This window comes from Centrocercus urophasianus, unplaced genomic scaffold (genome assembly GCF_019232065.1).
Source record: "Centrocercus urophasianus isolate 14NV4802_14NV808 unplaced genomic scaffold, USGS_Curo_1.0 seq_13, whole genome shotgun sequence".
Classification (NCBI taxonomy): domain Eukaryota; kingdom Metazoa; phylum Chordata; class Aves; order Galliformes; family Phasianidae; genus Centrocercus; species Centrocercus urophasianus.
In genome coordinates, this window is record NW_024884475.1 from 28552482 (window position 1) to 28576593 (window position 24112).

At 35.6% G+C, this 24112-nt stretch overlaps 1 protein-coding gene across 3 annotated transcripts in view; it reads left to right on the top strand.

Annotated features, from left to right (window-relative positions):
• FAT1 (FAT atypical cadherin 1) overlaps positions 1 to 24112 on the top strand; it is a 102168-nt gene that overhangs the window by 75456 nt on the left and 2600 nt on the right. For 2 of the 3 annotated variants that reach the window (XM_042811542.1, XM_042811543.1), the window contains exons 10-25: positions 229 to 425; positions 1762 to 1915; positions 3237 to 3470; positions 4478 to 4867; positions 6160 to 6374; positions 6788 to 6925; positions 7774 to 7917; positions 9962 to 10159; positions 14612 to 15413; positions 16272 to 16403; positions 16493 to 16656; positions 17204 to 17666; positions 18153 to 18306; positions 18544 to 18654; positions 18861 to 19492; positions 19744 to 19881. In XM_042811542.1, coding sequence (XP_042667476.1) covers positions 229 to 425; positions 1762 to 1915; positions 3237 to 3470; positions 4478 to 4867; positions 6160 to 6374; positions 6788 to 6925; positions 7774 to 7917; positions 9962 to 10159; positions 14612 to 15413; positions 16272 to 16403; positions 16493 to 16656; positions 17204 to 17666; positions 18153 to 18306; positions 18544 to 18654; positions 18861 to 19492; positions 19744 to 19881 — 4266 coding nt within the window. Of the gene's footprint in view, positions 1 to 228; positions 426 to 1761; positions 1916 to 3236; positions 3471 to 4477; positions 4868 to 6159; positions 6375 to 6787; positions 6926 to 7773; positions 7918 to 9961; positions 10160 to 14611; positions 15414 to 16271; positions 16404 to 16492; positions 16657 to 17203; positions 17667 to 18152; positions 18307 to 18543; positions 18655 to 18860; positions 19493 to 19743; positions 19882 to 21793; positions 21854 to 24112 lie in introns of all 3 variants that reach the window. The other variant, XM_042811547.1, reaches the window with a different exon arrangement.

The following is a 24112-nucleotide window of genomic DNA, read 5'->3' on the forward strand; positions in this document are numbered from 1 at the left end:
TTGGTTTTTATAGATTCTATTGGCAGCAGTTAAATATTTTATCAAAGCCTACTATTTCTATGTGAAAATTAAAACTTTTTCAAGTACAGCCACACGTGGAAAGTGGCTGCTCTAAATTTGTATTTAAATTTTTATTTTATTTTATTTTTAGATGTAGTTTAGTGTTGATAGAGTAATAGTAGCATTCTCTGTATTGTTTTTAATTCAAAGTTTACTTTTATATTATAGGAGGTGATCTCTTGGGACAGTTTGCTGTTGAAAATATACAGAATGAGTGGAAAGTTTACGTCAAAAAGCCCCTGGACAGGGAAGAAAAGGACCATTACCTTCTAAATATTACAGCTACTGATGGAACATTTGCTACTAGAGCTGTGGTGGAGGTTAAAGTCCTTGATGCTAATGACAACAGCCCTGTATGTGAAAAGGTAGGCATAATCTTCAATGTCCAGTTGCTTCCATAGGCAAAATTGCACTGAAATTGCTTCTTAGGAGACAGATAAATGGGTGTTCCTTTAATGTTGGTAACAGAGCTTTGGACTACTAAGAATTCTGTCAAAGCAATTGGGCAAGTTTATTTAAATAAATAATCAAAGACAATTCATTGATGTACTTTTAACACTAGCTGGGTGTTTTAAGAGTAGTACTAAAATAATTTTAGGTCACTTCTCTTGTTTTAATGCATACTTTCCCCTGAGGAACTGTTTTAATCTGCTTCTATTACAGTTTGTATGCTGTATTTTTCTGAAGGAAGCGAAGTCTCAAAAGATGCTGAATACCATTGCTTAGTTTTTACCATTGCTTGGTGGGGAAGGGGAGGGAAAAGAGTTGAAAAGCCTGGAATGTTGTCCAAAATCAAAGATCTGTGATCCACAATTTTTTTCTTTTTTTACTAAGTCATCTACTTTATCACATGATAGTTTGCAAAAACAGATATGAAATATAACAAATGGGAAAAAGGAAAACAAGAAAAGAAAAAAAGGGGGGGAGAAGCAGAAGTGTATTATAAGCAAACTGGATTTTCATAGACAGCTTCCTTTAATTTTAGTAATGGGCAGAAAGGCAAAATGTTTTCTTCTTTTGGGAAGGATCAAATATACAGTGACTGATTCTTTTTATTAGTCTGTGTTTATGTTGATCAACATGTACATGTGTACAAAAGATTGCCGTTAACTGCAAACTAGTAAGTCAGTGTTTTTAACTTTACTGCTTTGATAATATTGATGTTATCTATAAGGCTCAGTCTTTGTATATTAGCTATATAGTGCTATAAATGTGTTATATGAGTGCTTAGTGCCTTTTAAACTGGAAGCTTGTATTTCAGGAAGTGCAACATAAAAGATGGGTATTGGTGTCTTCTGGATTGAATCTGACCTAGGCAAGATGATTTACCAGAAGAGAAAAAAAGGAAATTGCTAAAAATTCAGACCTCCTTGCTTGGGAATGCACTTAATTATCAGTTAATCTGTTACATGTGTTCAGAGTTCTCATCTGTGTTAACACTCAAAAAGTCCCTATAGTTTTAGTAATAATTGCCTTTGAATAATGTAATAAATGTGAAGTAATTAATTGGAAAATTTTAAGTCCTTGTCATTTTCAGTATTTCATCCTCTGATTCACTTCACGTGTTCCCAATATTATAATATAATATATATATTGTTATAAAACAATATTTTCTCAACTGCCATTCTCTCTTTGCATCCCCTTTCCAAGCCTATTTACTCTGTGTGTTAAGTCTTTGAATGAAATTTAAAACTTTTTCAGGCTTTATACACTGATACTGTTCCTGAGGATGCTCTTCCTGGCAAACTGATAATGCAGGTATCTGCTACAGATGCAGATATTCGTTCCAATGCAGAAATTACATATACATTACATGGCCCAGGAGCAGAGAAGTTTGGACTCTCTCCCGACACAGGTAACAAAGCTTTATAAACAAAAGGAATCAGGACTTCATTTTATAAAATGTTTTATGACTACTTTATGATACACATAAATGTCAGTATTTGAAGCTTTTCATTAAGAGTTAATGTATTATATGAGTTTGTAGTACATAAATATATTGATTAGAAGCTAGGGAAAAGGCAAGTGTTTAATACTTGAGAAACTAAAGTAAATAGGGCAACTGCCCTGAAGTCAGAGACTTCATGCAGAAGTGATTGGAGTAAAAATATGCCATGAATTTTTGTACTATTTATATTGTATTAATAGCAATCAGAGTTGATAAACTAAAGATAAGATAATCTTCATTCAGATTCTCCCTGCCATCGTTTGGTTTGGCATGTTAAATGGGCAGAGGTTATAATGAGCAACATGTTTCCTTTCCATAGTAAATGCCAAAATTGGCAGGTTTTTTTGAATCATTGTATATAATAAAGATAAGCTTTTAACTTTCCTGACATTGTTTGCTTTTCATGATATTCACTACTTTTGAATTATTATGTAGGCCAGTGCAAAAACTCTGTGCACTGGAAACTGCAGTAGATAAGTAGAAAGGGAGTTAATAATGTAGAAAAAAAATTAACAAAATAGATACAAAGTTATAGCAGAAATATAGAGAAGGAAATAAGCACACTTTAGTGACAAAATAAATGAAAAGGATCTTACTTCAAGGAGATTGACTTTGAATGTCACCCGTATGCTGAGCTAACAAGTTGTCACATAAATTCAGAATGTTGGGGCTAGCATACTTGCAAACAGTATTTCAGAATGTTTTTTGAATCAGTCAAAAGGAGAAAACGGCTACACATTGTTCCAGGCGTGGTTAATGTCACTTTGGAAAGAAAATGTGTGTTAGACTTCTGGAGATTTGTCTGTAATAGCTAATTTGGTTATATTTGATGGTGTAAATAGCTCTGTTTATTCACTGAATGTTGGAAGATGAGGGTGAAGTCCTTTCCTGTGGACGGAACACAGCCAGGAAAACAGTATGCGAAATTTATCACATTTTAATTTACTTTACATGATAACACTTTAATTTGTGAACGCATGCATGTTGTCTCTACATTGTTGGGTACTCTTACTTTAGCTGATTTCTCCTTCAAAAGCGATGGAAAAAAGAGACATGTATTCAGTATGACCTGAAAAGGCAGATCACTGACTTGGCCACTGATTAAGCTATTCTCAAAAAGAAAATTGTTGTTTTGTTTTGCTGAGTACAGAGGTATTAGAAAAGAACATGTTAGGGATATGTAATTTTTGCAACTTGCATGAACTCGTATTTGTTATTCTGTTTATAGGTGAACTGAAAACATTAATGCCACTCGACCGTGAGCAGCAAGCAATTTATTACCTTCTAGTGAAAGCCACAGATGGAGGAGGAAGATTCTGCCAGGCTAATATTATTCTGACTCTGGAAGATGTGAATGATAATGCCCCAGAGTTCACAGTTGATCCTTACTCCATTACGGTATTTGAAAACACAGAGCCTAAAACACTTTTGACAAGAGTGCAAGCAACAGATGCAGATGCGGGTATGCATTCTTTGACCAAAACTTTTGCCTTTTTAGTCTCAAAGTTACAGTAATGCTTATTTAATCTTATTCTGAAAGGTGTTAAGTCTTTCAGGGGAACTGACAGGTGTTTGATACCTCTCAGGAATGGACTACTGAAAGATATACTTCAAAGGCCCATTCCAAATGAACTATTCCATTTTATTCCAAAGCATATGTTACCCTATTAAGATTTTGCTGTCTCTGCTGTTACTATTTAGTTAGGAGTATTTAAGTGAACACAAACTGAAAATGACATTAGAAAGAGTACATTCTTAAGCTTTGTTATTGTAAGGAAGAATAAAACGGCATAATGTCATTATGATTTCCATATATCACAATATTATTAATCAAATTATGGATGCCTTATTCTTTTGAAACAACAAACTTTCTTTGTGCTATAATAGTTAGGTTGCTCAGCTGGAAGGTAGTAGACAGGTGTTTTCACATTTCCCTCATCTTTGAGACACAGGAGCAAAATACTTGGCTCAGAAGCCAAGTTTTTTGATTGCTCTCCTTTACAAAAACGTTGCCGGAAGTTATATTCCTGTCAGTTTTGGGTTATGGCTCCTAAATGAACTCATTGGAACTGCATCTAGTTATTTGATAAAGCCAAACTCTTCCATATCCTCCCATGTTATTTTTTAAGCCTGCTAAGCAGATGTTGTTGTTCTAAGGTTATAATTAGATTTGTATTACAAATCGTTTCATATTAGCTAGTACTGTGACTGAAGCAGAACCATGCTTCATGTTTTCTTATCTGGCAGAAAATTGGTGCAATGGAGGGCTAGCTTAACTTTTTAAATTAATTACATATTTTTGGAAATCATTCTGCCCTTGACAGAAGCCATTAATTTCTGCTGAAATTTACTGTAGCATGAATGATAGTATTTAACATGCACATTTTATTCTTATAGCTGTCAGATCTGTTCTTTTGTTGGCGTATTTTGTCTACTGCTTCATGCTCTGTAACTGTTTTCAAAATACAGGGATGAACCGTAAAATCCATTATTCACTGGTGAACTCTGCAGAGGGCCAGTTCTCTATTGATGAATTCTCTGGAATCATCCGGTTAGAGAAGTCTTTGGATCGGGAGTTGCAAGCTGTGTACACACTGACTTTGAAGGCTACAGATGAGGGTTTACCTCGAAGGCTGTCTTCCACAAGTAGTCTCATAGTTTCTGTTTTGGATATAAATGATAATCCACCTGTATTTGAGTATAGGGAGTACAGTGCAAGTATATCAGAAGACACAATGGTTGGGACTGAAGTTCTCCAGATCCATGCTGCCAGCAGGGACATTGAAGCCAATGCTGAAATCACGTACTCAATAGTCAGTGGGAATGAACATGGAAAATTCAGTATTGATTCAACAACAGGTAAGAATGTAACTGATCTTGCAGTAATGCTTATTCAGTCTTATCTTATCCTGAAATTATGTGTTAGTTTAAACAAGAATAACACCATACTGTGTTTTGCAGTAATGCACGCAAATACATTGTATAATGTATGTGCATCATCCTTGCTGTAAAGGCAGTGCTACCGTTTGCTCACCCATTTTGACAAGGTGCTTAACAAGCGAGAGTAGAATTTATTTATCACTCTTATTTATTATTTATTTCAGTTATATTCATATAGTTGACAAAAGGTAAGGTTTCCTAGCTGGAATTTTTCTACACAGAGGGAAGACATGGTTCTGTAATGACAGAAGCCTAACGTTTTTGGTTTTTTTTTTCACAAATGCCATGTAATCAGAACAAGCATCCAGACTTGGTGAAAGAAAGATCAGAAATGAAATTGGCAGGGAAAAGTAGATATTGCCCCATGAAGACAATCATTCCAGAGAAGCTTGATGTGTCATTAAAGAAAGATTGGAGTATTCTATTCAAGTATATATCTAGCATGATGATGGAGATTTCAGGCTCACTTGTTAATCAGATTTAGTCTCTGGAAGTGGAAGCACTTAGCTTATTTGGAAAAATGTACCCTATTAATGGCAATAATTTGTTAAAAATTCTTGTAAACTTCAATTATAGCTTTTATTTTCCTATATAGTTATTTTTCTAGAATTCATTTCTGCTGAGTTTTTTTGCTTGTTTTTGTTTTCAAGTAAGATCCCTATCTGAAAGTCAATAATAGTTAATATATCAGTGTAATTGAAATTATAATTCTTCCTACTACTTTTTCTAGCACCTGCACGGTACTGTACTGTACAAGTAATTTGCCAGTTTAACTTACTCACAGATTTGAAATGAGTAAGAAAATTCCAGAGAAACACTCTTACAGCAGCAAATTAATGCATATATTAGTGACTGAACTATTTTAAATATTTGGTTAAGAATTTTCACTTTAAGTGAGATATTTCTATTGATAATAAGTCATGGCCAGACATTGCTCCTACTTTCTCTGTGTTGTCCTCTCCACATCTGAAATAAATGTTAATGCAAGGAAAGTCAGGGTTAAAGGTATTTTTGTATTTTCAGTTAATCTTAATTTAAAAAGTTAAAAATAATTTTTCTAAATTTCTTCATTATGCTACTTTCTACAATTATAAAATCCCAGCCTGGTGATTTTAAAGTAGAAATCTTTAATAGTAGTGGCATGAACCGACCTTCTGTATGTATCATTTCACTGTAACAGTGAGTTTCTGTGTGTTTATTTCCTCCAATAGGAGCCATTTTTATCATTGACAGCTTGGACTACGAAAGTTCTCATGAGTATTACTTGACAGTAGAAGCCACAGACGGAGGCACACCATCATTAAGTGATGTTGTAACAGTGAATATTAACGTAACTGATATCAATGACAACACTCCAGTGTTTAGCCAAGACACATACACTGCAGTAATCAGTGAGGATGCTGTGCTTGAACAATCGGTCATTACAGTACGTATTTTCGCTTTTTTCCTTTGAAATACTCTGTTATAACAATCGTGTTTTCAGTCTGAAAGGAATAATTAATGATTGGAAGATGAGCATAAATTAATAAAGATGTTTGCCACAGAGTTAAATGAAATTAATTTTTAAAAAGTTTGAAGCCAGAGACTTGAAATATTATGGGAAAGTGGATAATGTTTTATGATATATTTTGTTCTCCTTGAGAAAACAGGAGTAATTTTCTGAATTTTTCCAAAAATTAAATGATGCTAGTATGTTCTTAATGTTAGGATGTTTCTCCTAAGGTCTGTGTAGTACTGTAATTCATTAGATGAAAACATATTCATTTGTGGAATGAGTTTGTGTGAATGATGATAGAATCTGTATAGACTTGTTTTAAATGAGACTGTAATTTCCCTTAGGTTATGGCAGATGATGCCGATGGACCTTCAAACAACCACATTCACTACACAATTACAGATGGCAATCAGGGAAATCCTTTTACAATTGACCCTTCAAGAGGTGAAATAAAAGTGACTAAACTTCTGGACCGAGAAAAGGTAAGTTTTTCTATACTTTTTTGAGTATATTATAGGTATTGAATTTATTATAGGGTTTTTTTTGTTTGTTTGTTTTTTTGTTTTTTTTTTATGGCTACAGTTTTGGGAGTATATTTCTAAACTATCACTTTAAATGTTCCAAAATTAATGTGTGTGTCACTCCAAAAGTAATGCCTCCTATTTACTTTCATGGAAACTATAGCAGATATGAAGAGCACAATAACACTATTTGGTAGAGGAAAGTCTCAGCAACAAAACACTATTTTTCAATATGATCACCACTAGCTACACATGTTTGACAGTGATGAACAAACTGTGCTTGTAAAAACTTGCACCAGCAGAGGTGACCCACTGTCCCTGTTACCACTGCTGAAATGCACCACGCGCTGCCTCACTGTGCTCACATCCACCATTTGATCTCATCAATGTTCAGCAAGCACTGATGAATGTCAGTGGGTGCCATTTTTTTCTCATGAAGGAATTCAGTTACACACTTTTGCTTCATATGCATTTTGATTTCTATTGCATGGCAACAAAATGTAAGGGAATATTATTGGGAAGGTTGAACATCCACCTCTGAAGTCGTGGAACAGGGTAATAAAATAGGAGTTATTACTTTTGGAGCAGACCTGGTACAGCTGTGACAATATGATCATATTTTTGTCAGTACTTTTTGAGACAGGGCTGGGGGGCTATCTGTGGGGAGGGAAAAATGATCAAAGATAGAAAGGCAAGCTTTACTGGAGGTTTACACTAAAATATTTCTTAAAAGAAAAAATGAGTTGATTGTTCTTTCTTTGTTCTTTACTAAATGTATGTTTTTGGTTTTGTTTATAATTTTTAAATAGATTTCAGGATATACCTTGACAGTTCAAGCTTCAGATAATGGAAACCCACCTAGACATAACACTACTACAGTTAACATTGATGTTTCTGATGTAAATGACAATCCTCCAGTATTCTCAAAAGGAAACTATAGCGTTATCATCCAGGTAAACTAGATGCATACAGTAATGCTCTAGTAATCAAATCAATAATATTATTTGAATGTTGATTTGTGACTTGAAAAAATTTTGTGGGATATGATAAACCTAATGTTTCAGTTTTATTTTCTATATCGTCATTTTCTAATTAAGGTCGTTAATGAGACTGTATACTTGAATAAGTGTGTTAAGATTTACAAAGTCCATATTGTGCAGTCTATTTGGAAACTTACTTTGCAAGGAGATTGTGTTCTTTTACTTTGTGTATGTGTATATATAATACATTGAGTTTGAATTCATATTTACAGTGCTCTTAACATCATACAAGCAGGTTAGAATACATAATAATTTTGCTATTTCGTTTGGATCTTTGAGCAGGTATTCTGCACTTTGACCCATAGTTTGAGGTCATTCCTATTGGCCTCCTCTGGGATCAGAAGCAATTAGAACAGGAGTAGTATTTCACAGTGCTACATACCAACTCTTTGACTGATTTTGCTCCTTAGTATGGTATTAGTGGGGCGGATTCTCAGTGGCCATCAAATATTTGCCTGATTCAGAGAACTCTCTACTAAGGCAAAGATAGCAGAGACAGCTTCCATACTTCTTGCCTTCCCAAATTCAGTAGAGAATGAGTGGAAGAGAAAGAAGCAATAATTATTACGATCTTGGTTCTGATAACATGTCAGCTCAATCCCTTGGGTCCTTTCGCTGTTGCTGGTCCTTGGCCTTGTGCAGTAGGTAAGCAAAGATCGGACAGTAATGTCTGGGAATCTGTGCCTATCTAACATACCACTTCTATTCAGGACCATTACATGATTTGTGAAGGCACCTTTCCAAAAGAGGGTAAGGTAATTTATTTCTACCCAGTGTTTAGAGTATACAAGTAAGATGTCTTGAATTAGTGTGCTATCAAAGGTATTTTGCTTTCCTCAGTTCAAATCTTTTTTGAAGTCAACGTAATTAATATTGGTAATGTTTCCCCCACTCAGCTAAAAAGGTAGACTTTGTTTTATTGTTCATTCATATTAACCCACCCCAGTATGAGGGACGCAGAGAAAAAGCTAGAGGAGTTGCCCAGAAACGTTGGTCTACATCTCCTATACACTGAGAATGGACAAATACAGACAAATGGCAACTGGCAATGTTCTTAGCTAGTATTAAAACTAAATAAATTTAGATGTTGAATTGTAAATAATACTTAAAATCTTGGTCCTTGTCTGGTTTTCTTAAGAAAAAAAAAAAAAAAAATAGGCTGCCATATCTGATAAAATTAACGACAAAATTTCACCTGCTTACTCTCTCAAGAAGAAAGTATTCTTGTTACTGAGAGTTTTGCAACTATAAGAACAGCGTTTTTTATTACTATACTTTGCAATGATACTTCTACTTTTTTGGCATTTAAAATTTGTGTATGTATAAAATCTGGTAGATACAATATAACACATGTTATGGGAGAGTTGTTCTCAGCTTGAGGTAAGGTTGGGAACATCAGAGGCTCAATAAGCCTAAGTCTGTAAAGAGTCTGAAACATCAGACATCAACATTATGCCAACTTGAAACTTTATAATACAAACTTTTAAACTTGGATTTCGTATTTTAAGCAGACTGTGGCTTTATTCGTGTGACAATAATTTGAGACACAAGGGGTGAGATGGAGTAATACGTTTTTGTAGTCCTCCCACGAAGGCACTCAATTATGTTTAGTGAGTGTTTTAGCTACATTTGAAATCTTTGATGACTAGGTAGTTAATCTTCTGTAATTTTAATTCTGACTGAAAGTGGAAAATGTGAAGTTTCAAGGTTAAGCTACCTACAACAATCTCATACAAAGCTTTAGAAAAGAATCAAAACCTATGAATTTTTTTACTGTTTTTATCATTCTTCACAGAGTGTATTATTCGCTCTTAAACAGTCCTTGTCATTCTGATTTCACTGATAGTTATTGGCTGATTTGACTGTAATTTGGTTTTCTTTCTTTTCGTGAAAAGTGAATGTCAGTATATACGTCCAAGTGCAACAAAGCTAATGTGATTGTGTAATGCATTTTTAGGAAAATAAGCCTATTGGATTTAGTGTGCTTCAGTTGTTGGTGACAGACAAGGATTCTTCTCACAATGGTCCTCCTTTTCTTTTCACCATCCTGAGTGGAAATGAAGAGAACACTTTCCAGGTTAACCATCAAGGAGTACTGACAACAACTGCTGCTCTGAATCGCAAAGTGAGGGATCACTATTTACTACATGTTAAGGTAGGATACACTACGTCTAGCTGCTTTGTAGTTTAAGAATTAAACTTTCTCCACTTGTACACAAACCACCACCTTTTCCTGTTACTTGGAAGATAATTTGTCTTTCTGTTACGAGATCATGACATGCTAAGTAGTTATTTGAGGCACGTCCCTTCCAGTAGCATGTTCAGACAGTCTGTTGATTTAAGTGGAATAGTACTGCAAATGTAATAGTGAGGTGAACTAACTGTTAGCATTTGGTGCCAGTGAAATGTTGACAGGGTGAGTGCTTTTGATAAGGCTTTTCACATGTGGTACATATTTTAGCTTACACATTTTGCTGTACTCTGGCATCTGTCTGGAAAAGCCGGCAGGGGAGAGGTCTCTTGAACCACCTCCTGTTCACTGCAAACTCCTGCCCCCGCTATTGCTTTGATGCTTGAAGCTGTGAGCTGGAATACATTGATACAGTGGCAACAGGGATTTTAAAATTTTCATGGCATGGCAGTACTGACATTTTTCTGTAATACTACATTCTTTTTTTGAGGGCAATTGAAAACATGTAATCTTTTTTTTAAGTTTGGAAAACCAAGTCAGTGAACCTTTCACATAGCATTCAACCTCACTGTCTGATTCTCATAAGCAGAAGCACTGTACTTGCAGGTCTCAGAATTTTGCTATTGCAAAGAATTCAAAAATGACCCTGGAAGGGTGTCTGTGTACACTTGCAACAGTTGTGCAGAAGGTCGAGGCTACGTCTGAAAATCAGAATTACAGTAAAGGATAGATAAGTTAGATAAGTTCTCTAAAATGGCACCTTAACATTAGAAAAAAAAAAAAAAAAAAAAAAAAAAAAAAACCTTTTTTAAAAATCTTATCTAGTCCTTTTTTGTTCAGTAATAAATTAAGAAACTGTGACCAGGGGATTTAAAATTGATAGGCTAAAGTAGTTGGCCTTAATTTCCAAATACCTCATTTCCAAAGATACTTTTTAAGAAAAGTTCTCACCTTTATTTTCACATGAGTTTATATGGCCTTTACATCTCTGTTATTCTCATATGTAATATTGCACATCATTTCTGAATAAGGGTGTAGAATTTTACAGCAGTACTGTTTGCTCAAGAGTGTAATGAATTTTGTCTGCAATGGGGTAATAATGATAGTGTATTTATAGAAAGTTGACCTCTTTGGGGAACAAAAAAAAATTCCCAGAGGTACTGTGATTTGTTTCTTGAGTCACTGAAACATTGTATCAGGAGACATGAGTATAAGTAGCCATAGGTAAAGGCTCCTTTTAAGTTTAGTTTAGGATTTAAGAATATAGATTAGAAAGGTGTCAGGGACATAAATCATCCCACTGTCAGTTATTTGCTTCTCAGTAATGATCTGCTAATGATCTGGTGAGACAGATTAGCCTTCAAGTGAAGGATCTATTGGCCTTCCCAGGTTGTATTAGTCTAAAGCAGGATTCAAAGGTGGGCTTTGTCACACTTACATAATATGCTTTCCAAATTCTGTACTGTTTTCCCAAAGCCGTGTTTTTGTTTAGAGAAGAGAATATCAAACAGTATTTTTCCTATGTGTGCTATTCATAAAATACAAGATTTGTATATTGCATTTTATATTTTTCTCTAAACAGTAACTGATTTAGGACATGAAGAAAAGCTTCTTCAAAAGAGAGGGTGGTCAGGTACTGGAACGGGCTGCCCAGGGAGGCATTGGAGTCCCTGGAGGTGTTCAAGAAACATTTAGGTGTTGACCGAGGGACATGGTTTAGTGGGAAATACTGGCGATAGGTGGCCGATTGGACTGGATGATCTTAGAGATCATTTCCAACTTTGGTGATTCTATGATTTATATGTAATTTGCTTCTAAAGTGTATTCCTGTTAATGTACATGGCTGCAATTTTGACTGCTGTGTGGACTGTTAGACTGTCTTAATCCCACTTCATGGTTTAGCTGCACATTTGGCCCTTCCTAATGTGTCTGCCTATTGTTAAGTACAATAGATCAATCTAACACTTTTCTCTTGATGGATTCATGCAATTCTTTTCATTTCCAAGCCACCTAGACGGTATAATGCCTGTAAGCAGTCTGTCAGTACTTCAGCTGTCTTATCTTTAGCACAGCATCAGTGCTAAATGATCAGTGTCATTTTTTCTAGAGAATGGATAAAGGGAGAATTTTAATCACACTCAATAACTAAATAAGCATCTTAAAGCAAAGTACTCATTTAGAACAAACACTTCTCAGAGTTTGTACATCATTATAAGACTGCACTAAAGTCATACATATGTATTTTTTTTGTTGTTCTATATTGCCCAATCTTAATATTTTGTACTTGTCTCATACTTTGATTTAGAAGTTCTTTGCATGGATTCTGGAAATGCATCACTGTCTTTCAGTTGCCATTTATCATCACTTATTATGATCATTTCTTTTAAATTGACATAGTGCTATAATTTGCAATTATCTTTTCTTCAGTAAGTCACCACACACAAGTTTGAAGGAATCTAAGACTAAAACTACAATTTCTGTATCACAAGTCTTCAGGTTCAATGACACACATAAAAATAGATACATGACTTTCTAGGGAAGATATTATTTCCTTTTTCATGGAGAAAAAAAGAAATCTTCTCAAGTCTCTAATTTCTATACTTTCTTCTTGCAGCTCCTAGGTTAATAGCTGTACATGATCCATTGTTGCTTGGTTTTGTTTTTTAACTGATCTTCACAGTAAAGGGGGGCCCCTTTACTGTACTCACAGCTTTTATTTCTCTCTGAATGGATTGCTGAGGCAGTGCTCTTCTTATGTTACGGATTTAGTTGAACTCAGAAATCTTCCCTCTGCCATACACACACAGAAATCACCACCACTAATAAACTTTCACATGAGCCTTTTTTTTCTCAACATGTACATGCCACTCAGATTTGCTTTCCTTTTTTCCAAAGGAAATAGACTATCCATTAACAAATGTCTCATAGCATTAGCGTGTGAAATGTTCAGCTATGAGTCATACGGTCTCTTTTGTGCTGCACTTCTGAAGTCTTTAGTTTAAAACTACAGCAGATTTTTAAGCATCTACATTATTGAAAGATAGCTTCTTCTGGGGGTCTTGTTTCCCACTTGCTGTCCATTTGTTACAATTTTGCTCGCTTGTTTGTTTTAAGTATTTTTGTGTTTTCCCTTGGGCTTTTGTGCTGCAGATAGACTGCCTGCCTTGTCTTGTTTCCAGGCAGAAATCTAGGCAAAACAAAACTTTGCCAACATAAGCTTGCTCCGTCTCTCTGTCTCTCTCCTTATTTGTGCTTGGGTAACTAGAGGTCAAGCTTCTAGCTTTGCCTTGTGGAATTACTGATAGAAGTATGTAGTTATGTGAGACACATACCTAGCCTTCTAAAAATTTTGTACACATGTTGTGTTCTGGAGTTATTTTCTTTTGCTTAAATTTGTCTAAAAAATCAAAAGCAATTCCTGTGTATAGATTTGAGGAGTGCACCATCAACCTGTAGTCATGGTACAATTATTTCAACGCCTTTTGAACAGTGAAGGATATCTTATGTTCTCTGAGCCCTGCATATTCTCTCTGTTCCTTCACATCATATCTACGTTATCTTTGCCTGTTTCTTTAGTCTCATTTTCAGTAATTGCAAAAGAGCACTGGGAAAAAGCTAGAAGGGAAACAAGAACTGAGAAATGTAAAGTGAAAGAAATAAACCCAAAGGAATACTCTTTATTATTCTTATAATCATTTTTTTCTGTTCCCTCCTCCTAATACCTGTGTATGCTGGTATGGGATGAAAGATAAGGGACATGATGTTTAAAAGACTTTAAAATTGAGCGAGGCTGATTCTGTTAATTACTGTAATTGTCTGAAGCAAATACCATCACAGATTGGGTTTTTTTTTCCTCTCCATGATTACTAATCATGAAAGACAGCATAATTAACTGTAACTTTCTACATTCATTGTTTTTCTTTTGCACTACTATTTGGCATACTGCATTTAGATTGTCTGCAAGACCCGTCTACTAATAAGTGGTGAAATTTGTTAGAAATTTAGACTCCATGAGTAATTTTGAGTTTGTAATTTGTTTCCATGCTTGCCCTAAAAAAGCTTCGAGCACCATCTGCTGTCCGAAATCAGCTACTGTGCATTTCCTCTGCATTTGCTATAAGTGCTAGTAGGCTTTCTTGCACGTAGAGGTATTAAGAACACCTCACCCTTTTAATCTTGGAAGAAGTGAAACATGTCTGCGTGTGTGTGTTTAAAATAAGTGTTCTAAATTTTCAGAATTAACTTGTCATAAACCTGAATTTGCAATTTTTAAAAATCATTTACCCATAAGAACTTTTGTATGTTTGTGTGTGCGTTTGTAGAAAAATGCAGCATTACTGCATAATGTACACATACCTACAACAGAATTTGATGAGATAAAGCAAAAAATCTAATTATAACTTTGTCTTCCACTAGGTCACAGATAATGGAAAGCCACCGTTGTCATCTCTGACATATGTTGATATTAGAGTTATTGAAGAAAGCATTTATGCTCCAGCAATTCTGCCTCTAGAAATCTTTATTACAGCCTTTGGCGAAGAATATTCAGGTGGTGTCATTGGAAAAATTCATGCAACTGACCAAGATGTTTATGATACTTTGACTTATAGCCTGGACTCCAAAATGGAATCCATGTTCTCTGTTTCCAGTACTGGAGGCAAACTAATAGCACATAAAAGGTTAGATGTGGGACAATACCTCCTAAATGTCACTGTTACAGATGGAAAATTTACAACTGCAGCTGATATTACTGTGCACATCAAACAAATCACACAAGATTTACTAAATCACAGCATTACAATACGCTTTGCAAACCTTGCTCCTGAAGAATTCATTGGTGATTACTGGCGCAATTTCCAGAGAGCTTTAAGAAACATCTTAGGTGTGAGGAGAAACGACATCCAGATTGTTAGTTTGCAGCCTTCTGATCCTCCTTCAAACCTTGATGTCCTCTTGAATATTGAAAAATCTGGAAGCTTTCAGCATCCAATGAGAATTTTGCTCCACAAGATAAATTCTTCTGTGCCTGACCTAGAGGAGATTCTAGGTGTTCGGATAATTGATGTTTTCCATAAGCTTTGTGCAGGCCTAGACTGTCCTTTGAAATTTTGTGAAGAAAAAGTAACACTGGATGAGAATATCATGTCAACTCACAGCACAGCCAGGCTGAGTTTTGTCACTCCTCGTCATCACAGAGCAGCAGTTTGTCTTTGTAAAGGTAAGGAAAGCAGAAAGGAAAACTGTTCTGTAACCTGCACTGCAATATTCACCGAATTTTATTTAAAATAAGGAGTAATTCTTCTCTTAAAATTAGATAACAAGACTTTATACAATATATGCTTATGTGAGGTCATTTTTTTTATACTTACATCTTCATTATCCGTTTTATAAAGGACTTTTGTTGCTTTTTCTAAATTGCGTGAATAATGACTATTCAGTCTTGTATGCACAGAAATAAGTTATTGCAAAGTACTTGAGTATATCTGGGTTTCTGCTAAGAGAAAGATCTCATGCAGCTTCAAAACTTAGCTATGAATGACAGCTTGAACCAGGAAATTAATATGCATTAAAAAAGATAAAAGCTTACAGATTTAAAACAAATGATGAATTTGTCTTTGGCTCTTAGGAAAATGAGATGGCTTTTTAAAATCATTCATTAGCACTGCTGGCTGAACTTACATCTGAAATAAATACTTCAAGCCCCTTCCTTTTCTGTCTCAAATACACACTCTTCTCCTCTGCTTATGTTTTATATCTATGTACTTGTGGGTGTTTTTTTTTTTTTTTTTTTTTTTTTTTTTTTATGATGTGTGACAGTATGAGTAAACCTTAAACCACAGCATGATTTTCCAAATTTTTTCAGTTGAATTGAGATAACTATGAACATCAGCCATTGTACACACTATTTGCCTAGTCTGTATTTGTCAATCACGTCTCATGACTATTATTCACTTCCTTGTTGCCTGATACTGAGGAGTATCATTTGGGTTGCTGTCAGCTCCTGTTCATAAATGTCCTTTTTTCACAAAATACTATTACTGCCAACAGAAGAAAAATAATATATTTCATTTCACAGAAGGGAAATGCCCTGTGGTGAATAGTGTGTGTGAAGGAAACCCATGCCCTGAAGGTACTGAATGTTTAGGAGATCCAAAGGATGGAAAATACACCTGTGTTTGCCATGACAGCAAAACTGAACAGTGTCCTGGTAAGAAATTTGCTTTAAAAAATTTCTCCATAAAACCATACTATTTTCCAGCCCTGTGTTAACGTGTCATACTTTTCTGTGTCCCTTAGCATCGGTGGGCTCTGCCGTAACATTCAGTGGGAACAGTTATGTGAAATATCGTCTCATGGAAAATGAGAACAAAGAAGAAATGAAGTTGACAATGAGACTAAGAACTTACTCTGCTCATGCAGTTGTAATGTATGCTCGAGGAACAGACTACAGTATCTTAGAGGTACATATCTCCTCTTTAATTCATACCGACATTTCTGCAGAGTTGTTATGAGAGTTGCATTCAAGATGTTTTTTTAATACATCCTGGTGGCCAACGTTTATAAGGTCTTTTAATATGTAAAAAGAATCTATTTTCTTCAGTGTTAAAAAAAAAAAAAGAGAAAAAAGAAAAGATCTACTTTAAATACTAGTTTTAAATTTATTTGTTTGTGATACTCTTCAAGTCCAGACAGAAAAAAGTTTTTAAAACATGAGATATTAATCACTTAAAACACAAGCTACTGCAATCTTTGATGACAATCTAAGAGTTCCTTATGGTAGGGAAAAAAAGTACTATATCCATTTTAATTAGAAGGATCATATGAAGTGAATCACAATCACTGCAAATGTTTAGAATACATTGCTAGTAAACTGTCCTTTATGGACACCACCATCATCTTGTCTCTGTAACAAACGTAAACTTTTAAGAGGCCCCAGTATGTTTGACTTTTACTTTTTGCAGTGTTTCTCTGTGCTCCATTTGTTGATGATGTGTCTTTCTTCTATAGATTCATCATGGAAGGCTGCAATATAAATTTGACTGTGGCAGTGGACCTGGCATTGTCTCTGTTCAGAGCATTCAGATTAATGATGGCCAGTGGCATTCAGTGTCTCTTGAAGTAGATGGAAATTATGCACGACTTGTTCTAGACAGGGTGCATACTGCATCTGGTACTGCTCCTGGTACACTTAGGACACTAAACCTAGATAATCATGTGTTTTTTGGTGGTCATATTCGGCAGCAAGGTGCAAGACATGGCAGGAGTCCTCAGGTTAGCAGTGGTTTCAGAGGCTGCATGGATTCTATTGTTCTTAATGGACAAGAGCTCCCCTTAAACAGCAAGCCACGAAATTATGCACACATGGAAGAATCTGTCGATGTGACTCCTGGGTGCTTACTTAGTACCACAGAAGGATGTTCAAGTAACCCATGTCAGAATGGAGGCATCTGCAATGCCCTGTCAAATGGAGGTAAGCTGTTCTGCTAGTTTTCAAAACTGCTTTTCCACTTATCTGCCTTGGAAGGCCAAGACAATTTTGCAAATATTTTTTGCTTTTCTAGAGAGTTGTAGAAGGCTGTTGTTTGCCAGGGAGTAAGGCTATGTCTGCCTGTGTTCTAGACACTGAGTTCCTTGGAATAAGAAGTAGGCAAAACCCATAGGATTTAATCTTCAGTGTCAGTCAACACTGAGGTCCGTTCTCTGAATGCCTACTTTAGAACTTCTGAAAACTTTCTGAAAACATTATGGCAAGCATGATTTCTGAGAGATAAGTGACAGTTAACCTTCAGTCACATGTCAGAAAACATTTCCATTAGACTTTCCTTCATTTTTCAATAGAATGTTTCTATTTCTGTCCTCTCTCTCTCTCTTTGAACAGGTAGGTGGGCAGGGCAGATTTTATCTTGAATCTAGTAAAGCTATGTGCACCTTTCAAAAAGAATGTATTTGATTTCAGGTTACTACTGCAAGTGTGCTCCTTTATTCATGGGAACTCACTGTGATGTAAGCGTCAACCCCTGTGCTTCCAATCCCTGCCTTTATGGAGGTACTTGCATCCCAGTCAGCGATGATTTCATCTGCCAGTGCCGAGGACAGTACACAGGCCAGAGGTATGTTTGTATGGTTTTTTGTGCAAATGAACCCCTTACAGCACAGAATATGAATATAACACTTTCTCTGTTTTTTTAAATCTCTTTGCTACTTCATGTTCACACTTTGAAACCCACTGAGTTGGTTAATGTCAGCCCCTATATTGCAGCCTTGAATCCTGCTATACCTAATACTATTTATGCAACTTACAGTAAGACAGTGGCTCTTCTGTTATTGTTTTTTTTTCTCTTTTGAAGGTGCCAGCTGGGTCCATATTGCAAAGACAATCCTTGTAAAAATAGTGGCAAGTGCATTGACAGTTTGGATGGACCTGTTTGTGAGTGTGAAGCAGGCTTTCGGGGAGAAAGGTGAGTAGATCATTCGACAGAAATGGAAATTTTATCAATGTTTAACAGTTCAAGTTGATAGAAATCTGGAATGGTGATAGAATAGCAAGTTGCCTGGTAGTATATGATACTGCATATTAAACGTATTTAGAATTGTTGAACAAGGAGACTACAGCAGTGATTACTGATGTTAGCTAACTATTGTTTCTCATTTCTGATTCTGGTAGGTGTCTGACCGATATTGATGAATGCACAGACAACCCATGTCTTAATGGTGCCCTTTGTGAGAATACTTATGGTTCATATCACTGCAATTGCAGCCATGGATTTGGAGGAAAGCACTGCACAGACATTGTTCTTAACAAATATGTTTCAACTTCTTGGAACATTAGTTTAGCTGAAGTAATTGGAATTATTGTTTTCATCGCTGGAATATTCTTATTAGTTGGGATTTTTGTTGTTTGCCGCAAAGTGATGAATAGAAAGAAGAAACACCAACCAGAACCTGAAGACAAGCAGCTGGGAGCTACAACAGCTTTCTTGCAACGACCTTATTTTGATGCAAAATTGAATAAGAACATCTATTCTGACATCCCACCACAGGTTCCTGTTCGTCCCATTTCATACACTCCAAGCATTCCAAGTGACTCCAGGAACAACCTTGACAGGAATTCTTTTGAGGGGTCTGCAATTCCTGAGCACCCAGAATTTAGTACTTTTAACCCAGATTCTGTGCACGGCCACCGGAAAGCTGTAGCTGTTTGCAGTGTAGCACCAAACCTGCCACCTCCACCTCCCTCCAACTCTCCTTCAGACAGCGATTCGATACAGAAGCCCAGCTGGGATTTTGACTATGACAGTAAGAAACTCTCTTAGTTTTGTTACCTTTTAGTTAAAGGTGTGTTTGTGGCACAGTTTTACTATGAGCTCAAAGCCTGGTCTGTGCCTGCTGTGGTAGAAAAAGCATTAAGATTTTACTAGTTCTCGAGTCTGATTCAGCTTCATATACTACTAAGTTTTCTTAGAAGTATAGATCTTAGAAAGCTTTAATTTCTGTTGACTCTTCTAATCAAGTCTGTTAATTGCCTCACCTGAAACTTTATCTTCCAGCTAAAGTAGTAGATCTTGACCCCTGCCTTTCAAAAAAGCCTCTGGATGAAAAGAGCTCCCATCCTTATAGTGCTAGAGAAAGCATGTCTGAAGTCCAGTCTCTTAGCTCCTTCCAGTCTGAATCATGTGATGACAATGGTATGTAAACTCTAATCATTCTGTAGTGCTTCTTATGTTCATTCATAATGTCTCTGCATCTAAATCGCTCTTAGTATTAATAGGAGTTACATACATCTAATATATATTAAGTACACAATTTAATATATATTAGTATTTATTTTAATACTCAAATCTGTTAGCTTTTTTTTGGCTATGTTTATTACTTTACCTTAAAATTACCTATATATTCATGCCAGTGTTAGAATATTAACAGTGTAAATGCAGCACAAGGTATTTAACACTATATGTTAAAAGCACATTCAAATTTAATGATTAGTTATCTTATATAGAGTGAATTTAAAAAACAGCCTTTGCCTATGCAACTACAACTTCAGTTTTGGCGTTCAGCTTTTAGTAAAGCTTTCTGGTGTTACAGTTTCATGTGTTTCCTTCTCTTTTTCTTGCTGCGACCTCAGCTCCCATATGGATCAGATCAGTTCTGAGTGAGAGCAGAGTTTAAGGGATTGCTTGTAAGTTTGATTACTTTAGTAATGAAGGAAGCTACAAAAAAGGAATTTTATTATAGTAGAGCAGTATACTTGGCTTTCACCATGATTATAATGAATTAATTAAAAAATTAATGCTCTGAAAAAAGCCAATATGAAAATTAAAATAAAATCTTGTAATCACAATCCTAGTCCCACAAAGCATAATCAGTGTACTTATTTGAGCATTTTATTACTATTATTGATTGGAAGTCTTATTTTTCTGTTACAACAGATGCTTTTACTGTTTGGTCAGAATGCATCTATATATTCAGAAATATTTTAGACTGATTGGATGAAGACATGGTTGTCTAATAATTTAATTTGCTAAGTTCAGGTGTTCCGACTCTATTCCAATTCCTGCTTTTGTCTCTCTATGGTAACAAGAATTTAAAATTTCTTTAGTTTAGGAGTTAAGAACATTCCACTTCTTAACAAGTTAGAGTGGTTTGTTCTTTAATAGAAGTCTGTTAATGATTGGTGAAAGTAAAATGGTATGCTTATAGTACTCATCATTTATTAGTAGACTTTATATCAACTTTCAACTTTTTCCTGTGGTATTAAGTGTTGTGCAGTACATGTTCTCCCCTCTCCTTCATCCCATACATTTCATACATGCCTACAGGTATTTCTTGTCATGGATTGATTACTCAGTAATGCATCATTCTGAGAGAAATAACTGTAGCATCATAGAGATTGTTCCTTCCTCCTTTTTTGGTAGATTTTTAATTGATTAGTTTGAAATCTTATCCCTGAGACCTGCAAACAAATTGCATGTGCTTACCTCATCCTACTCTATAAATCTTTCTCCCTTCTAAAAGTACATTTGGGAGAGGAAGCTATAGCAGATTAATTAATCTATTCTGATTGTGACTTAAAAACCACATCAGCGACATCAATCTGATTTTGTCATTCCTACTATCCTTTCATTGCAGTGAAAGATTCTACCTCTCTGTTGAGGGGGAAGAAAACAGCAGTAGGAAGCCTGTTCCTTAATTAGTCCTTAATTCACCACACATCAGCATTTGTGGGGTGCCTGGGCTTATTGCAATTCAGATGAAGTATTGCAATCCAGATGAAGTATGGTACAAACACTGTATTGAATAAATATAAAAGCAATAAAAAAGTAAAACAATTTTGTGCTTGTGCAGAATTTCAAGAATAATTATAACAAGTACCTTGTTATGTTCATAAAGAACAAAAGTCAGGTTCAGAGATGTGTTTTACATGTTACATGCAATTGCTTTCTAGATAGTGTGTGTATGTATATATATTACACCAATAATCTTCATTTTTAAAATAATAATGGACTACAATTTTACAGTATTTTTGTATACCTGTATGCTGTTTAAAATGATACTAACTATAGGTTTGTTTTAATTTGCTCCTTTTATACCTTTTACAAGCTTCCGTAGTGACTGTAATACACCTTGTCAATGCTGTTGTTGACTCGGTGGAAAAAGAAGGTATATACATGTTTCATATTTATTTACTGCTTTGGCAGAATAATGCACGTTTTTCTTCTAGTAATGTAGCATTTGGGAGTTATAAACTATTATTTACTTACATTTTCTCATAAGCATTAGTAAAAAGTATATTTATATGGTATGTGTATTTGTATTTTCATATGTATGCTGTATCTACCCTGCAGGCATGTTTCAGTGTGGGGGTTTTTTGGGGGAAAAAAAAAAAGACTGTCATAAAAAGATATTGGTGCTTACTGTTGTCTGACAACATTCACAATAAAGCTTTTGGCAGGCAAAGACAGCATCAGAGATAATCATGTGCACCAAAATAGATGAAAAGTCAGCAGTCCACAGTTCCATTTCTTTCCCCATCCACCCTGTTGGCTTTGGTAGGGCAGAATATGAGTAGCCCAATACATTCCTCCCTCGTCATCTTGGATGAGCTTGTCTATAGCAGAAAATAACTGACTTATAGTATGCAATTGAGGTGTACAGGCATGCACGTCCCTACCAGCTTAAGTAGTTGCTTACTTCCTGTTCTTACTGAGTATCTAAAAGGCATGTTTGTGTGTATATATGTATGTACACACACTTGTTTGCATATATCCATCTGTGCCTTAGAAGGAGGCGCAATAGCTATTCAATGTATTTTCTTTCTAACATTTAAGAAACAAACTCTTTACAAAATAGTAGTAGTAATAGAAGTGCCGCTGGGCCTATACACACACTAACCTCTCAATCAGCTTACATAGAACTGGAATTTTCAATAGCTTGCTCCTTTAGATCTCCACTGCAAGTCTGTGGAGGCTACTTCTGAAGTGATACCCACAGCATATGTTTCTCATTTCTTAATAAAAACAAAATAGACTAGGAAACCATAGAAGTCCTGCTGAAAACAAAGCCATTTTAAGATCATAAAAATATTTACAGTACCTAACGATTCTGTTTGGCTTCTTATTTGAAGTACATGTTCTCTAGTATATGCAGAGACATGAAAAAGTAGGCAAATGCAAAGACTTCTAATCACAGAAGAATATATCATTAATGTTTACAAATAGATCATAGTCCCCAGTGCTAAAAAAAATTGTAATGCACAGTAACTTAGGAAAAACTAAGAGGAAAACTAAGATTTCAAGACTAGAGGCAGCAAAAGCAAGTTCTCAAGACAGTTGGAAATATTCACTGTTTTAGTATCAGTGTAAAAAAAAAACAGTTATTTTATGCATTGCAAACCATCCAGAAAGGACAGAGATTAAAGATGTCCTGCTCACCTGCTTCTTAATACTTGGAAGTTTCTAATGTAAATAAGCATTCATTCTTTGAAACATAGTGGGTAAAGAGTTCTGCTTTCGGGCATCTCAGAATGGTGCTAGTTTGATTAGCAGAGATCCTTGCTCCAACCTTCAGCAAAGGTCAGGCTCTGAGACAGATGGTCTTTTCCTCAATTCTCAAAAAGTATCCTAGAAGCATCAACTACACAATCTCCTGCTGTGATAATTACAGGCCTGTATTCCCTGCACTGCTCCTCAGAGAAGGCTGTAGCTCTCTGCAAACAGCAGTGTTGAGTGCAAGAGGAAATAGAGCTCCAGCGTAGCGAAGTGTCACCTAGGAAGATAAGTACATGAAGTTCTAGTTTGCTGTTGTATTTTGTGTTAAGTGGTCTTTAACCCAGAGTAGCCAGTCATCTGCCTATTGAGTTCAGTTTTGCACCCAGTTTCCCTACAAAACCAAAGAAGCTGTTTTTTAAGTAGTCTCGTGGTCAGAACATTCTCCCAGTGAGGAGACCAGAGATATTTGAAGGGTCTCAGACCTTTGACCTTTCTTAGATACAAGTTTCAATTCTTAGGAGATGATTCTGGAATCAGAATAGGCAGGCATCCCTCCTTTCAGACCTCCATAAGGAATTACTGAGAAAGAAGGGTTTAAAGTTTGTCAGCACAGGTGCAGTTCTGTGCTAAGCAGAAGTTGTTGGGATTGCTGTATAGCAACAGGTAGATCTCCCATTCACAGTCTGTGGAAGCTAGATTCTAAAGTGAAAGTTCCATCTTCATCTGAGACACTAGAAAGTATAAGTCCTTATAGATACATCCCTGTATCAAAAGCCAAGAGAGTGTGGAGCAAGAAAAGGATCAGTGTTGTTACCCCTTAAAGAAAGTTCTAAATGTGATGAAATGAGAATTTCAGACTGTGGACTCCAGTTTATGCCATAACAAGACAGTGTCCCAGATGGGCTTTACAATTGACTCAGCAGCAATTCTA